The 19,098-nt window shown below is 38.7% G+C and overlaps 1 protein-coding gene across 2 annotated transcripts in view; it reads left to right on the forward strand.

Annotated features, from left to right (window-relative positions):
* The window catches only part of CDH8 (cadherin 8), a 211,005-nt gene that overhangs the window by 8,901 nt on the left and 183,006 nt on the right, over positions 1–19,098 (forward strand). For both annotated transcript variants that reach the window (XM_044987732.1, XM_044987733.1), the window contains exon 2: positions 7,417–7,867. In XM_044987732.1, coding sequence (XP_044843667.1) covers positions 7,616–7,867 — 252 coding nt within the window. In that variant the 5' untranslated portion in view covers positions 7,417–7,615. The remainder of the gene's footprint in view (positions 1–7,416; positions 7,868–19,098) is intronic.

A 19,098-nucleotide genomic window follows, 5' to 3' on the forward strand; every position in this document is an offset into this window, starting at 1 on the left:
ATACAAAGAACACCATGCTCAAGTCAACTAGTGCTAACTAAAGCTTTAAATGACTTGGTGAACATACTTCTCACCAGTTCTGTGCTGCCTACTTTTAATGCACATTTGCCTGTATTAAATCAGGGTGTCAAGGTGGAGTATATGAATGGCACATAATAGACTGGTCTGCTGTGGCCTGTAGTATTTTGCTCTAATTTCAGTTGTTGGGCTTGGTGTGCAGGTGCTAGGTGGTGGTGGTAAACTATGGATATAGACAGGGCCAGACTAAATGATCTGATGGTCCCTTCTGGCCTTTAGCTCTATGACTCTACACTACCGAAAACATCTTTACTGGACCTCTGATGCTGTTATGTCCCATCTCTCTCACCACGTTATTGGTATTTTATATCACAGCCAGTCTTCCCAGTGCACGATGAAAGGATAACTTCCTATCCATTCTGACAGACTGTTTCAGTGTATGCTGAAGTATCTGCAAAAAGCCTACTTTAGACAAATATATATCTCACACTTTTAATTGTCTGGCATTTCCAGTGTAATTTATTTAAATAAATCAATACTGCTAGATTTTTAACATAACTGAACCAATCATTTAAAAATTGACAAAATCCTCCTTAATGAAACGGTGAGGTCAGAGGACTTATCTGTAGCTTGTAATCACAATGATCAACAAGGCAGCAATGAATGCAGAATGAAATTAGAAGTGGATTGCCCTGAAGATGCAGCAGTTCGCAAGAGGATCCTCAACATTTCCTGATGTAAAGAAACTCTAGAGAGGCTGTAAAATCTCCTTGACTGGAGATCATGGTGTAAATCAATGCACTAGCAATATAATAAAGTGGATTACTTGGCCAGAAAGACATTCTGTGGTTTGACAAATCTAAAAATAAATTGATTTTTCAAGCTTTTATGACCTTACTCCATTTTCTTTCTTAGTAAGCAGTTTGTGTTAACAATTTTTACTAACTTTATTAATCTTTATAACAGTTCTATTGCATTCCATCATCTCTCTAGTACTGTTTAAAAGTTACAATATAATTGCAAAATAGCCATAATGAAATTAGTACTGGTTGTTACCGATATGTCAGCTGCCAAATAACCATAACCCACAGGTATGTTATACAAAATATGAGAATTAAAGTAATTATATAGTGAACTTCATATCGTTGCTTATTGCCATACTTATTCTATTGCCCCCACAAAGTCAATGGGGCTACTTATCTCAATTGACTAGGATCTGGCCCTTAAAGTAATTGTAATATATATGATATCAAGTAATGATGGTGCTACATCTGGAAATGATATTACACTGTTTATAATGCTGTAACACAATTCCAACAAGTGGTGCTTGCTTCGGGGGCATCACCTAACTTGTAAACTCAGCATGGTTGTAAGGTCTTTGTTTTGTGCTTGTACAGCACCTAGCACAATGGGACATTGGTCCATGCCAGGGACTCCCCGGTTCTGCCAGATTCTGAACAATAATCACGGTTTGGTGCTGCCTGTCCAAAAGCATATCAACACATACAGCAGGTAGATCCTGTTACAGAAAACAAACTATTCAGCTTTACCTGTGATTTGATTCTCTATAGGTTTTTGTTCTGGGAAACCAACCATTTTACAAATATTTTCATTTTGATTAGCTGAAACTGTTATCCAGAACACACTGTTATCTGAAAAAAGGGTCATATCTCTCTAGCTCTATGTTATATTTAAAATCCCTTTATTTTACCCAAAATCTGGACTTCTAGACTGTTTAAAATAATCATTCCCACCCTCATCTCACAGGGCCATTCAGAGAACCAAGAGAATACATACTCTCAGGCAAAAAGCTTTATTGAATTAGAATTAGGGTTGTAAGTAAATACTTATCAGACATGTGTACAGGGAGACTTTGGCAAACCAATAAAATGCGTGAAACCACTATAGCTTATTGTTAAAGGCGGCCTAGTCAGCAAGCTGTAAATTGGCCATTCAGCACTCTCAGCTTGACCAAGGCAGGAGGGGAGGGACTTTGGGGGTGCCACAGAAAGGGCAGCTTGACCCCGCATCCTTCCTGATAAGAATTGTGTCGAAGTTGCTGATATGCCCCAGGAAAGTCTATTGGGGTCTCAGGGCTGCAGACTCTGGAAAAACCCACACCTGGTTAATCGATAATCAGAACTTCTTGCTTGATCATTGAAATGCTTACTTAACAAGGTTTCTTTAAGGGACGTGTCATTCTATTATTAATGTATAAATAAGAGGAAAAAGCTTGAGATGGGGGGACTCGTTTGGGGACTCTTTGGGACTGGTCTCTCCCTCTGGATGCATCTTGTGTTCTCCACCGGCAGATGGGCTGCCACTGTGCCACTTGAGAGCCACACTCAGCTTTGGTAATTATCAAGGGCTGGGGGCATTTTACTAATCTTGTTGCGGAGCGTGTGTAAGTGCTTGAGACTAAGTAAAGGTTTAGCTTTAAATGAAAGCACTCTTGTGTTGTCTTGTTTGTGCCAGCCATCTATCGGTCGGACGGCTGTGTCTCCCCTGATTTATTTCCTGACACCTCGTCACACAGAGTAAAAGTTACCAAGAGCTTTGGGTTGCAAGAGCCCCGGGTAACACATGGAACCTACAAAGAACATTGTGGCTTTTGAGCAAACTGCAAACATTAATGTTACACTTTCACAAACAAACCAAATCATTGGAAATAATGGAAATAACAGTGTAAGGGCCAGATTCTGTTCCTGCTGTAGGGGTTTTGTGCTGTCCTGATGGCACAACGTAGCTGGAGAGTCTGCAGATCTGGCTTCATGAGGGGATTCTCAGATGGAGGAGAGCCCACTACCCAAGCTCCACACCACTTCCTTAGACTCTGGTACACACTGAGTATCAAGGAAAAGGGGAACATAGCTGTAGTGTCTCTATTTCACAGCAATCTCTGACCACAAAATAGCTTCCTGTGCTGTGTGCAGCCAGGAATAAATTAAAACAACTTAACTTAGGGACAGGGGCAGTCTCTGGCTGGTGCCAGAACTGGAAAAACAACGTCTTTCCCCCTTCATGACCAGAAGGCACCGCCTGTCTGTCAAATGGACCAATAGCTACCATGGGGACAGGGAAAGTGCCGTAGTATCTCTCCATAATACCACATCCTGCACATGGAATGCAGCAATGAGAGTGGCAAGAAGAACCCATTTCCACAACTGCCCAGGACTCTGGAGACAGCCCGTTCTCTGTGTGTTTGGTCAAAGGCCTCTCCCTTAAAACAGGCCAAGGCCCCTCAGCTCCAGGTGGATTGACTTACTACTGGCAAAGTCAGAGTAATGAGTTCAATTGAGGCTTGCAGTGAAGGATTCCAGAAGATCATCCTTCATTGTGGAGATACTGATGAGTCTCCTTCATTCTGAACTGTGCATATTCACATGCATAACAGTGCTAAAAGCAAAAATCTGTGCAGTTAAGAGGGGGATTTGTTCTGTAGCCTGCAATGCCTAACACATGCTGCAACTTTCCTTTCCCACTGGTGCTGGAGAACTTATTGCACATTTATGATCACAGCGCTCAAGTTAACTGTGCTTTTTGTAAGGTTGTTTTACTGAGTTAGGTTTAATGAAACGTGGTATGTGAATGTTGTTGTTTGTTTGCTTGAAGTATTGCTGAAGCCTCTCCCATGGAGCTACCCTGAGATTGGATCCAATCATGGCTAAAGAATCTTGATGCATTAGCGATGGCTAGATGGGATTTAATCCAGCTGTACTGCATGAAAAGTAATGGATCTGAGCTTCCTGTATTTTTTTTAATATACATCTAAGCAAATTTAGTTTTTGCAGATTGGCAGTTCAGGTAACTAAAGTCTTATGTCCCTTCTCTACCCTATATAACAAAAAGATACAGCATATGAAGTAGCAGTACAAGTGTCACACTATCCCACCAATTTGCTTCAGCTCTGTTCAGGAGGGAGCACCCTTTGGAGTGAAAGGGGACAGCAGTTCAGTCTTAATTAGATTAATTAGTTGATGTTTCTAAAAGCCCTTTGAATATGAAAAGTGCTGTGTTTTATTATTATTCAGTCCTGGGAATGGCAAAAAAGTGCCAATTAGAGCTGTGTCCAAATCAGCAGCAATCTCAGGGTGGGTTCATCTGAAAGATTTCTCTGGTGCACGTGTAACTCCCAGGTTAGCGTGTGTGTGTGTGTGTGTGTGTGTGTGTGTATGTACCCCCTTCTGTGTTAAATTCACAGGGGATCTGAGTGTTACAGCTACCTACCCACCTACAGAGTTTTACTCAATCTGGAAAGACTTATGCTTCTAACTCTAGGGATCAAATCAGGGACATCCAGTGTCAGCCAAGATGGTGACCTTTACACTTCATGGTGGTTCATGCTATCCTGAGGTTTCCTTTGCTTTTGATTCACATGAATAGAAAAATATGAAAAACCTTATCCCAAGCTACCAAGTTGTGTATTGTTTCCATCTAAGCTTGAACGTTCCTTCTCCCTCTAATTACCTCCTACCTATCTTAACACGTTCTGGGTTCCTCTCCCTTTTAAGGTCTACAGGGCAGTAGCTACAAATCCTCTTGTTCCCCATACCTTCATTGTCTTCAGAGTGAAGTTGGTTGTCCCCAGCCCTCCCCAAGCTCTTAGGAGAGAGCTGTCCTTCCACTCTGTTCCTCACCACTCCCTGGGGGGATTAGGGGATATGGAAAGTCAGGTTACGTCTCTTCCCTCCACATTCCATAGAAAAATCTCTTCAGAGAATTAGGTTGCATTACCTTCCAGCCATCTCCCTCTCACTCAGTCTTCAGCACTGAGACCCATAGCAGTTACTGGAATGGGCACTTACCTCATTCTTGTTGCATTATCGAAAGTATCACACTTCGAGGTCCAGAGGTTCTTGGACTGAGTTTTAGTTCATAACAGCTCTTCTCACCTTCTTAAAAAGAGGAGTCTCTCATGGCTTTAGAATTTCTAGCAAGAGGTTTCCACAGCTATGTTGTCACTTACTGAAATACAAACACACCTGGGAACTTGTTGCCAAAAGATGTTGTAAATGACAAAACTATAATGGGGCTCCTAAAAGAACTAGATAAATTAATGGAGAATAGGTCCATCAATGGCTATTAGTGAAGATGGTCAAGGATGCAACCCCATGATCTGGGTATCCCTAGCCTCTGATTGCCAGAAGCTGGGAGTGGGTGATAGGAAATGGGTCCTCTATGATTGCTTGTTCTGTTCACTCCCTCTGAAGCACCTGGGACCAGCTGCTGTTGGAAGACAGAATACTGGGCTAGATGGACCATTGGTCTGATCCAGTAGGTCATTCTTATATTAAACAGAACAAACCCCACAGTTTGTGCCTTTTAACTTGTCTTCTGTTTGTTTGTTTTATTAGCCTTTAAACATCATGTTCATGTTTTCAAGTTTTTCCTTCACAAACATGAATACTAGAACTGTACAATATGTATACAACAATGAAAGTTGTGAGTCTTGCATAATCATATGACTCAAGAAATTTAAGCTTCAAGAAAAACACTGAATACCATCAGACACTAAAGCTGGTTGACATTATTTTGGCCAAAACTTTTTCTCACAGAAAAATGCAGATTCAAGTTGAGTGAAACATTTTGTAAATTCATGTTGATATTGCTGAATTGTTTTGGTTTAAAACGAAAATAATATTTTTTTTAAAAGCTCAAAATTTAAATTAAATGTTTAGTTTCAGGTTGAATGAAATACTTTGTGTAACAAAAATGTGTTTGGTTTGAAGTGCCATAGTACCTCTCAATAATACCACATCCTGCACAAAATTTTGAAAAAAAAACCAAAAACACCTGGTTTGGGCCTGTATGAAACAAATAAAAAAAAATAAAAAAAATCAGAACTACTAGCTAACCAAAACAATCAGTGATTTGTACAGCTTTGATCCACACATGCAAAAAATCATGAGTTGGCAGCCGTGCAACTATCCTCCTACACTGTAATTTTCCATAAGATTACATTTGGTTCTGAACCAGTCAACGATTATATATCAGGAAGCCTTTTACAAAACTCCAGCCATGCTATTATTGTCTTTGAGTTATATCTCAGACATCTTTTTAAGTAACCTACAGTTGCATCTACAGTTTGTAGAGCAATGTGGCTATACTGCAGCCAGCTTTAACTTGTTAAACTAGCTTCATTTCAGTTCATCTCTTAGGGAAAACAAACACTTCAAGATCAAAACAAGGGTTTGTTTTTTTTTAAATTGGCCACTGCTGAGCCTTTTATTTTCTCCTGTCCTCTTCCTTTCCCCTCATCATGTTATATGAGATCTCCATATCAGGTTTTATTTGTCTGAATGTTAAGGTCTTATTTTTTTGCCAAATTATGTTTTTCTTGTTTTTAATGGTTGTATTATGTTGTATAAACAGAGGTAGGGGAACATGAACTTGTAAATAGAGTTGATCAGAAATTTGATGGTTTTTTCATTGAAAAATTCTGGTGAATCAAAAGTGAAATGTTTTGCAGAAATATGTTGATTTTTATAAAATTTTGGAAAACAACATAAATAAGAACATTCCACTGAGGTGTAAATATTCCATTTTGACCTTTTTGGAATGGAATATTTTGATTATCCATTTCAAAATGACTTTTTATTGCATTTTTTTTGCTAAAATATAATTAAAAAAAATAAAAAGTGGAATGACATTGATGTTATAGGAACAAAACAGTGTTGATTGACCAAAAACATTTATTTTGTGAATGTGTGTGTGACAAACATTTCAAAATATTTTGGATTTTGTGCTGTTTTGGAAAGGAAAAAAAAATAGAAATGGTAGGAAGTCTTGCAAAATGGGAAGGCTGGTTCTTGCCTGCCTCTACATAAATGAAATTAATATTTTCTTTCTTAATGTTACAATATTTACTAAAACTGAACTTTTTTTTCTTGTGGCCATACATGAATAAAAAAAAATGTTCTTGCCCTGGCTTTTATGAATGCCTGGGGAAAAAAAGGATTCAATCCTTTGAGGTACTGAGTATGCTCCATTGACTTCAGAGCAAGCAGGGGACACGTAGACTAAAAAAAGAAAAATGAGTTACCCACCGCTGTATTATTGCTCAGCTTCAGAGTTATTTGTGGTTAGCTTTTACTGAAAGGTTTATACAGGGTCAAATTCTAATATGCTGTCTCACACTGAGTAGTTCTGACCTGAAATCGAAGGAACTAGTAGTGCAGGAGGTGCTACGCAACATTGATAGAAGTATCTGTCCCTTAGTTGTTCTCCCCCCACCCCCTTTAAAATGGGGATTAAAATTCATTTCCTAGACATGTATATCATCTACTACAACTATAAAACTGGACTTTGGCTTGTTTCTGACATGAAAATAACTAAGATTTTATAAAATATATCCCCAAGCACTTTATAGCTAACTTTGTATTACTCTTATTTTTGCAGGAATCTTGGATGACAGGAAAACCCAGTGGATCATGTTTTTATAAGCTAAGCAATTTTTGTTTATGTTTACTGTGCTGCAAACATATGGAGGAGCTGTAAGTAAATGTACTTTACTGCATGATGAACTGGATGGCTATCGTCTGGAGGAAAGCACAATAATCGTTTCATTTCTGTGGTGATTTGCTAAGCTTGTGGTACAATGCCAGAAAGACTAACGGAGATGCTTATGGATGTATGGACTCCATTAATAATATTATGGATTACTGTCCTTCCTTCCATTTATATGGCTCCATTGAATCAATCTGAAATATTACCAAGTGGATCCAGTATGGGACTAAATGGGCTCAGTGGAGAACAGAAGGTTTTGAACCGTTCCAAGAGGGGCTGGGTTTGGAACCAAATGTTTGTATTAGAAGAATTTTCTGGACCTGAACCAATATTAGTTGGCCGGGTAAGTAAAGATTTTTTTTTCCCTTTCACTATGAAAATGTAGGGTAGATGTAGGTCCTCATTGGCTTGGACTCTGCTATCAAGCTCAAGTTTACAGCTCTTGGTCATTCTGAGTCTTCCCTGCTGCCTGTAAATTTATGTTTTATAGATATTTACTCCTCTTGTAGATATGCAACTAACATAAATTATATGATTATCTGACAGGAGAAAGTAGAATAATGTTTTTTAGTGGACTGGACTAGACAGCCTGTTCTAACTTGTATTTTCAAGATAGAAAGCATCTTTTATTTTTGGTGATAAAGGGGAACAGATGCACATTTTTTAAAATGTCATTAGCCAGCATGCTTAGCCTTTCTCATCTTAAGACTTTTCTAAAAGCTGCTATTTGTTACATGCTTATATTTACATCCAGTATTCAAAAGTTTTGATACTTTATGGTCACTTTTAACCTGTTGTCCGGCTACACAAAGCTTTAAAATGCTCTGACATTTCTCAGAGATGCACGTTTGAGCAAGCCTAAACACAAGAATGAAAGTGTACCTTATACAACAGAAGACACCAGGCTAAGATATAGTTGTAGAATGACCCTGATGTACATGCCATACAATATAACATCATAGGCCTAGTATTTTGTAACAGGAAGATGGAGAGCATGAGTAAAATAGCACATGCTTGCTTTGACATATACTCTACCTTGTCTATTACCAGCTCCTTGTTTATTTTTACAACTCTGTTCATTTCTCTCAATCAGTAATTCCAAATCACACTTGCCTTGGAAAGAGATCATGCCATCTGCATTCATCATAAAGCTTGACTAGCAAATAAATGTCTTATCCTTGTTGGATGTTTGATTTATATCAGAATAGTCAAATACTGTAACATATCATTAACTTTCTGTTTCCTCTGAATAATCAGACACATTATTACCACATTACGTTCACTCCTAAAATGTATATAAAATGTAGGCAAACAAGGGGTTAAAACATGGATAATTTCATGTTAAAGCATTCTGTACATATTGCAATGTACTACAGGGAATTTCAATAGCTATCATGTTACTGAAGAAAAGACAGAGAAAGTATAGATTTGATAACTGTTCCTGGACCAATATGCTAATAGCAATTGTCACCCATTGCTATCTTAAATTGATTTTGTGAAATGATCAGTTTGGGCTTCAAATCTTGGGCCAGATGGTGCAAACAGGCATAGGTCCATTGACTTTCAATTTAAACTAATGTTGATTTATACCAATGGGAGATTTATCTTAGTTTACTGACTGCATCAAAGCATATTATCCCAATATCAATGGGGCCACACGCTTATTAATATACAATATTCCAAGTTTCATTTAAAACAATGAGGAGAGTACTTTTTTGTAGAGTACGTAAGATGACAAACAAGAAGATTTTGAATCAAGGCAGCCACTCCTTAGTTAATCCTTTCATAGTAGGGTTATCAGAAGAGTTTATTTTATGTACCATATGTGCAGCCATGCCCAAGCACACTTAAAGCTACTCAGAAGGAGTGAGAGAGAGCGAGAGCACTGCGTCTCAGTTTTGTGGGAGTTTATTTTTCAGTGTCAATCATAGCCTTAACTTTTCTGTAACGCTCAGTAGTTTTTGGATTTAATTTCCTGCATTGTTTAAAATTCATTAATGAAGAGAAAAGGAGGGGGGACAGGACCTCAGGCAAAACTAATAAAAGACATTAAACTCATCTTCTGCTAGGAGTTTGAATAGTACTTATTGTTACAATGCCACGATATCCGTTGCTGGGACTGCTGCATAATTAGTATATGGCATGATAGAGATGGAAGAGAGTGAAAAGTGGAACATGTTCTAAAGGGCAGAAATTTGGGGCTTATTTCTGAAGTTAAATTTAATATGTCCTAATAATTCTTGTCTGTGTCTATTGCTATCTCCAGAAAATCACCTTTACTTCTGCTCTCTTAAGGCCTGATCCTCAGAGATGTGAGCCTGCATAAGTTCCATTGCAGTCAATGAGAGTTGAGGGTCCTCAACATTTTCCAAAATCAGGTTATAACTCTCTTCCCAACTTTAAAATGGCAACTGCTTTTTTTAGGCCTCCAGCAAGTGGAGGTATGGCATCTCTGTTCTCTGTCACCCTCCTTGGTTTCACTACCCATCCCAGATTCCAATTTAAAATTAGCCTCTTGGTATTCAGAGCTTTCAGTGGATTCCCTCTCCCTATTTTACCAATATTCTGCAAGTCCCTTTTCTGCTTATTCTGTTCCTCCAGTCTTTCTCCTAACCATGTTCCTGCACAGTTGGAGGTTGCTCTTTCACTTCTATTGCTTCCTCTGTCAAGAACATTTTTAGCTTATGACTGACCTTAAAGCTTTTTGGATGAAAGGAGCTCTACAAGGTACGCTTTAGTGAGTTATTGTAGAGTGTCTCAGAATAAGAAAGTAAAACACTGACATGCTGTTACATTTGCTGCACTTGTACATGTGTGTTCTACTGCGTGCATAGCCAATGCTGTTTACATGTTGCATTTGCTACATGTTACGAGTACTGTTTATATTCACAAGACACCTGTATTTGTACAGATTGCTCTGAACATACGCAATGCTATCACAAGGCTGAAAGTGCAGTGAACGTAAGAGCCAAACTCCAAAAGTGATTCTAATTAAACAAAGGCTAATTTTCATGTAGAGCTATTTCTATTCCATTTATATCAGTTCTTATATGGCTCTCGTCACCTTACTATCTGAGTGCTTGCACAATTACTATGCTAATATGCACCAAGGACCTGCCATGTGTACAAATCAGGTCTTTAGGTCTTTGCTCTGATATGCAAATACAAACACAAGGGTTTGCATACTTAGATAATCACACCTGTACAAGGGAAAAGTTGGCACACAATTTCTAAGGCTAATATAGGGCCCTTTGAGAACTCACCCCTAAAGAATCAGCACTTCTCAAGATAAGGGTCATGCACTCCAGTGGGTGCTGAGACCACTGATTACCTTTGAGGAAGTGTTCAGCCCCTCGTGACATTGGCACTTAAGCCTGTATAGAAAATGAAATAGAATACTGAAACCCTTTGGAAAAACACGTACATGGGTTCAGATAACTTTTTCTAAAATATAGTTCTATCTGAGGTAAAAACACACATGCAGAGTGTATGAATTAGGAAACATAAATGTTAGATACCTTAAAACCTTAAAATGCTGACAGAACTTTAACTGATGCAGTACAGCTGCATACTTATCTAGTACGATTGTGCATTATCCTTGGACTACAAGGTACATAAAGAATTATGCTCTCGATGTGGTCTCTCTAGCATATGACAATAATTGGAGGATGAAATTAACAGGAGAATTGAAAGCTTCTTCTTTCAAATGAAATAGACAGTCAGACAACAAGGTAGGTATGGTGGTTGAGTGAAATGAGTAAAGGAGGAGCGCTTGGTTCTAACTTTGCCCCTGACTTTGTTGAAGTCAACAGGCTGCTCTGCTGAAGTTAATGGGAATTTTGCCATTTACTTCTGTATGAACAAGATCATGCCATAAACCCTGCTGCCTCCATTTCCCCATCTTTAAGATGAGGATATAAATATTGTGTAAGGGTTGTTGGGAGGATTAATTAGATAATGCCCATAAAATACTACATAAATGCTTATTATTTACCTATCAATATTTAGTTATTGAATTATTAACATAATAAGAAATGTCATTGTTCCAATACTGCACAGATGTAAATACAATTTAAAAAACCTATATGGACACTAATCATTCACTTTCAAGTTCACATAAGCTCTGTGCTAAATGGAGCTACACTCCTACACAAGTTTAAATATGTTGTTTAAAACAGTACAGAAACATGATACTTACAAATAATCTTCTTTCAGTCTTTTTTATTTCCCATGATCTGTTCCTTTTGATTCACACACATATGTTGACCTGCAATAGGGTAAGTCTAGATTACCTTCCAAAGGTAGTACTTTAAGCTTTGGAAGACCTGCAAACTGTGTATTTCAGACAGCCTTTCAGCGACTGACAATCTCATTCAACTGTGGAGTGATATGTCTGATGACACTGCATACTGTCCTCGAAGATTTGATTACTTAGCTAGAACTTTTACTTGAGATATACTGCTGTATGTTCTTAGTCTCTTCTGCATGCATTTACAACTCCATGGCAGATGTACCATGAGCTCTGTGCTGTATCAAATGTCACTGTTCTTTCATTGGAGACAACAGCAGAATTCACAATGAAGTAGAAAATAAAGTTAGGAAATATTACATTGTGCAGTTGCTTAATAAAATATGTGGGACATGTTATCACAGGTCCCATTCACCAGTCTTATGGAGCCCAAGATACATATATAGTACATGTAATTTGTGATGTGTTAAATGGCATAGGGCCCAGTGTAGTAGACAGACATTTTCAGGCAAAACATAGGTTGTGTAGTTTCTGCGTTACAGTTATGATTTATGGGTACAATGCAGGAGACAAAAAACAGTAGAAACACATAGAAGGGATTTGAAAATGACAGAAGCCTTTTATTTTTCATTCCTGGAGTCAATATTGAATAATTCAATAATAAACCCAAGACTCAAAGGAGCTGTACTGACAAACAGTCAGATTGTTGCTCTTTCAATAGGCTGCTCCTCCTGTCCTCACAGACCCTCCCAGTTCTTCTCAGGATCCCACTCTGATTTCTTCCACTTTACTTCTTTCTACCTCCAAAGCCATGTGTTGCAATCACTTTTCCATATATGTTGTCTGTATCTTTCTCTGGGCATGATTGATGAAGTAAATGAAAGTCTTTCCACTGATTTCAATGGTTTTTGGATCAGGCTCTTAGAGGTGTGAGAACCTGTCAGTACTTTCCTATGAGCCTCTCAGAGGTGAAAAGTACAGAGGGACATGATGTGTTCCCAGGTTGGGTCTTGGGCTGGGGCGCTGAAAAGATAATGTTTTGAGCCTTAAAATGGAAACAGCATCATGAATGGAAGAGTATAGCGCTGAGCTATGGGTTCCGCATTGTGCATGTTCATGTATTCAGTGCATCAGACAAAGTATTTGCATCTAAAATTTACTTTATTTTTATGTCCTTTTATTTATTTAATTAGCTAGTTAGTTCCATTATTTTTTTGTGGCTGAGTGTTAATGCTGTTCTTGTTAATGTTGCAAAAGGGATCCCATCCCTAAGAGGGGCTGAACTACATGCTTCTTGCTGGAATGGGGGAAATCAATGTTAAGGAGCGGAAGTTTGCAGTCCGCGGGTGTATCCTTTTCAGGGGATGATGCGATCCTGTTTAATGCACCATTAAAGTTTTTACAGCTAAAGGGCTGTAGAAGGAGCCAGTCATATTACATACATGTAGTATTTCTAGTCCTGTTTTCTGCTTATCTTTGTATTTTATTATTTATGACCTAAAATGTGCATCATGAAACATTCAGGATTTGAAATGCTGCCATTGCTGTTGGAGTTTTAGCCTTTTTATTTCCTGTGTAAGCTTAATAGTGCATTAATGTAGGGCTTTTTTTCCTAGTTATTTGTTAATAAACACTCAGAAGTAAAAAAAACTAAATAGAATTTATTTTCTTACCTATTTTTATGCCACATCCCCCATTTTTTTTGCCTATTTCTAATGGATCAGAGTATACAGCGTACAGTATCTAGTATTTAGAGTGCTCCTGTTTCGGTTATTTCCTTGTTAATGTGTCCCAGTATCAATACAGAAGTATGTACGCAGTTCCGAGAATAGCTTTTCTTAGGTAAATATTGCTACAAAGCAATAAATGAAGCACACAATATTTTATATGAGCCTGATAAAAATGGCACGTTTGTAATGAATTTTCCAGTGTCAGTGTAAGTAGTGTTTGTTTCTTTGAAAACTGGTATTCAAGTAGATACAACCAAGAAAAGATTCCTTACTAGAATGTAATGTTAAACAAGAGCAAACTGTTTCACTAAAGTACCTGGAAGTATCTCTTCAAAGTGTAGGCCGTTTAAAAATCATACTATTGAGATCTCATGGTTTTAGTTAAAACAACACATAGCTGGGTGCAGAATCTCAGACCTTATTCCTATGTATTGCTGTAAGTACAACTGAACAGGGGGAGTCAAAGGCTGCTTTTAGCCACTTTCATGATCCCCTTCCTACAATCCTGAAGCCAGTTTAGGCCCCGGTACAATTTAGAGCAGCCTCAGTTGCACTGGCTGAAAATGGCCTTGAAAGGCTGTTCTGCTGGCTGGGTACTCCCTGAGTGCAGCAGAACTCTGCCATGCCCACCCTGACTCCCTCCCCCCAATTCGACTTTATTCTGCTAGAAAAAAATCTACTTTATTCTGCTATTTTATTCTGGCCCATGATTGTGGTGCACCTATTAGTGTGTAAGGCACTTTGAAGAATACACATGAGGGACTCAGTCCTGCAATGTGCCGAGCACCCTCTGAGACATGGTGTGTGCCCTTGGTGCAGAGCACTTCTCTGATGTGCTTGGCACCTTCCAGGATTGGGCCCTAACCTTTAGACTTCACAGACAAGGGTGTATATAATAACACATGAGGAAGGAGAGGAGTGAGGAAGGACATGCATATTGTGGGTATGATTACACAGTGACTCCGTTTAGGAATTCAGGTATTTTGGTGCCCCATTAATATTATTATTACTTAGCATTTGTTCCTTAACATGTTTTGCTGAAGCCTCACAAATGATTTTTTTTCCAGAAGATTGGTCGATCCAATTGAGCTTAATTCTCTATGGGGGGAAATTAGTTGCTTGTTCTAATCAATATACTGAGCCAAACTTTTTATTTTTCTCTTAATGAACTTTAATGGTTTTCAAATGTCCATGCAAAGTGCTAGAGTGACAGCATGAAAAACTGAGTGGAGTCCTCTGTGACCACGTAACAGATATGACATAATGATGTAAACTGCCCCATACTGCTCTTCAAATGGGTTTCAGATTCTACCTGGAGGGACCACCTCCAGTGCTGTCAGGACGATTCAGTTCCTCTTATCAACATGGGTACCAATTAGTGCCAGTTGTGCAGGTAGTTTTTTTTAGAAACAGACACCTGTCCATTATGAACTGGTTCGGCAAGTAGCTTATTGAAGAGCCATCAGTTGGTAGTGCCTTAGCATAGCTGACAACGCAGGTCGGAGTCAAACCATTAAGGTGAAGGACTGAATATATTATCATCAAGCCCTGAGAAATCTCTCTCTCAGTCTGCCAAGGCCCAAACGTGGGCTACAATGTGTGACAAAGACACACAAATTATTCAGGCAGGAAACATGAAATACAACAGGATTCAGTCCTTAAGTGTAAGCTGGACTCTGTGTCATCACAGTTTTATGTTTCCTTGTTTCTGAGGTAAATAACTTTTGACAGCAAAAGAGAGGGAACATCAGAATGGTGGGACACAGAAGTAACTTTGGGACTAAAGTGAGTGACATATGTTGGAATGAAGGACATTTGAGAGGTGTGTTTAAGACACCCAGTTTTCAGTTTTTTAGACTAGAATACCTACATATATGACAACTGTCATGAAGAAAATCAGCCTCTGTGTGAAAATAACAAGAAAGGGTTTGCACAATCTTTTTTTCTGCATGGGAGACTCTTATTTAAAAGGTCTTGGTTCTATCCAGCTAGTTGGTACCTCATGTGCTGCATAGCATTGTGTGACAGACCCAAAGACTACAAATCTGAGACTGCTGATGTTTGCTCTCCAGTTAATGGGCCATAAGAGACTTCACAGTTTAATCTTTGGATGTGAAGCAGTCACTCAGCTTAGCTGCAAAAATAAAGCCATGGACCATACAGCACTGTGGTAAGTATTTTAGGCAGTGTTTAAAGGCACTAATCTGGAGGAAGCTGAAGTATGTTTTCAGGGAAAATTAAGTAAACTATTTTAGAAAATCATACATGTAGGCCCTGTTTCATCAAGTTAATTATGTGCCTAACTTTAAGCATATTATTAGCTCCCGTGAAGTACCTAGTTGAGTTGAGGCCATTAATAGCAAATATATAGCTATACCTTTCCTCTCTCCTGGGGGAACAGCTGAGCATCTCTTACGGCCAAAAAGATTCCCATTCCACTATTTCCAGCAAGGCCCTTATTTCATGGCCACCACATCAGCTGCTAAAAAGAGCTGTGTGTGGCTTCCCTTGGAGAGTATCCATGCCATTCCTGAATTAACCAGAGGAATTATTAGGAGCAACATAAGAAATCCCTTCCCTCATTCTTGTGCTGGTGCTTGCTACCTTTGTAGCATATCCAGCCCCTTCTGAAAAGAGAGTGAAGCCCTGAGCTAGTATTTCAAACTTGATGTGCTCTGCATTGATGCTAGATTGCCTCCAGCAATCCTTTCTGAGACGGTCTTTTATTTAATCATATTCCACCTAATTGAGACAAAGAGCCCAGTTGCAGGTAAAACCAACAAAAGGTACTTTATTTAAACAGACATTTCTTAGCAGGAGAGAGTGCCCCAATCATCTTGTCTCATTTATTTCCCCTTTGCTGAGAGTAGCATACGAAGAATCCCACCAAGTGGCACTAAACATCTAGGGTATGATGTACCCTGGGCATGGGAGAAAAAGAAAAGAGTCCCAACCTTTAACTCTTTCATCAGAATGGATATAACTTTATTTCTAAGGTCATCATGCCACAAGCTTAATACAAAAACAATGCTAACGTATGGTAATGACTCAACATGAGAAATCAGGATAGTAAATGCCTTGGAAGAAAAACATAGTTTTAGATTAATTGTGGAAAATATGAAATATAGACACAATGGATTATGGACAGATAATATGGATGAATAGAATTACATTTTGAGTTGGACTCATACATCAGACACCTGCTATATGGCCCTGATCCACAGACCATCTATCTAACTGTTAAGAATCCTTCCCTTGATTTCAATGGGCTTTCAATCAGGCTTCGTATTATTATATGAGGGAGAAGCTCTCACATTTCCATTGTTTGCAGCAAACATTTGATAGTCAGCAGGGGATAGCCTTCAGGAGAGAGAGGTACCTTGTCTGTGTCCTATGAAATTCCATTGATCTTTTAGTGAGATATAAAGTGTTAAAAATTGCCATTTCCCCTCTCCCACTTTTGTTCATCAGGAAAATTATTGCAGCTTGCCAAAATAATAACTAAACACAAACATTCTAAAGCCAGGATCCCGATACTGCCAAAGCAGCAGCAGCATTCTCTGCAGTGGGAACACGTGGGGACTACTGGTGCAGATGCATCAAAAGATGGGGAAAAGGAAGCCAGGTTGCTCTCATTTCCAGACTTGGTTCATGGCCCAAATACCCCTCTGGATGCACAACATATGTCATGAATCTCCCCACACCTCCTGGTTGGATGGGGAGAGAGAGCCAGGCTGGACTCCTCTTCCCTCCCTCTCCACCTCCCCGCTTCCCGGCACCATCCATAAACAATTCCAAATTCAGAACATGGTTTCATTGGCCCATCCTCCTCTCCTTAAGATCCCATATAGGAGATGCTGTTCCCCCAATTCTGAGGAGAGGGGAGAGAGACAGGCCAGATTTCCCCAAATACTTTCTGGAACTAGTACACAGACCCAGTCTTTGCTGCAGTGTTGAAGTTCAAGGTTCAAACCTTCATGATGATGTGAGATGTGGGTGCTGTTATTGTTGTGAATAATATAATTGGATCTACCTTTTTTCTTTAACAAAAATCTAGGAAACTACATAAAATATATGACATTAAAAGAGTGTTATTTAGGTTGTATAGCTGAGTACTCAAGAGCTAGGAAACATCAGATCTGCAGTTGCCGGAGCAACGTTAATTTGTGTGTATGCATTCTGATAATCTTTAATTACATGACCACATACCATTTTTTTCCACAAGACCCTGCCTCATTCAGTGCACAGGGTAAACTCATAAGGGGCCTGACTTGAAATTGAACAGATAATCCTAGATCTGGCATTTTCAGACTTTCGAGAGCTTGACTTTGCAACCTAACAAGCATTCTTTTAACATAGTATTTTAATATAAGTATTAGTATATTTGTTATATGCATTCCATGCTGTCTTTTTAAAAAGCATCTGTCTATTAGGCAAATATGCTTTCTCATCACTATGCAGTATAAGGCATTGAATGTAGATCATTGGCATGTTTTGCAATTCCCACTGTTGCTGTATCATACAGAGACACACACAAAAAAAGGCCAGAGGCAAAGTGTTTGTGTTTCTTCCTTCATCCAAAATCATCTGAAGCACGACTTAACAAATGTGGACTATTGTATTGGCTTTAACTTACTTTTGTTATTAATGGATCTTGATGATTTTATTGGAGGTGATACATAATTGCTAGACTATTCGATGAATTGAAAGCAGGTGCTGATCTAAATAAACATGTATACATGGATTAAACTTACATTTTATTGAGTTTTCATATGAGTAAACAGATGCTATATAAACAATTTAAAGTGTATAGTAAGATTTTACTTGGCAGGAGGGGATGCACTGATAGGTGGGAGTGAGTTTTAACCGATGGTGAATTTGGCTGGGCTTTCTCTTTAGACCTTGCTACTGCAGTGTGTAGTTTTTATAAACCTTGTATTTACTCCCAGAACACTGGGGTGGTGAAATAAAATAAATCATAAATCTTCTCAAATAAGAAACATCCACACATGTTAATGTTATTAATATTATTTTTGGTAGCTCCCAGAGGTACCAACCACGATTAGTGCCCCATTTTGCTTCCACTATTCAAACACATAATCCCTGCCACCAAGAGTTTACAATCAAAATGGACCAAACAGACAACAGTTGGGAGGGGACGTGGAGGCAGAGAGAGGGGAAGTGACTTGCCCCATGTCACACAGCAAATCTAGCTGAGGACAGAACCCAGGGCTCCTGACGCTCAATATAGTGCTCCATCCAGGAGATCATGCTGCCTCCCATTGGATCACTAATGGGAACAATGATTTCACAATATATCTGGACATAATACTATATGGAACTCTTACAGGAATCAATATGATTGATTTTTTTTCTGGTGTGAGTGAGAAATAAGATAAGATAGGGTAATAAGTGTGCAACAGCGTATATTAACAATTTAAAAGCTCCTATAATAAGACAAATGCCCATTTCTTAACTGATTGTACCTATGGTGTTATCACACCTTGAAAATGATTAGAGGGAAATAGTTCATGCTTTGCAGAGCTGGATTTCTAGCATCCTTTTCAGGTGCAGCAGCATTCGTAGTCTCTTTGA

This window comes from Mauremys mutica, chromosome 14 (genome assembly GCF_020497125.1).
Source record: "Mauremys mutica isolate MM-2020 ecotype Southern chromosome 14, ASM2049712v1, whole genome shotgun sequence".
Lineage (NCBI taxonomy): Eukaryota > Metazoa > Chordata > Testudines > Geoemydidae > Mauremys > Mauremys mutica.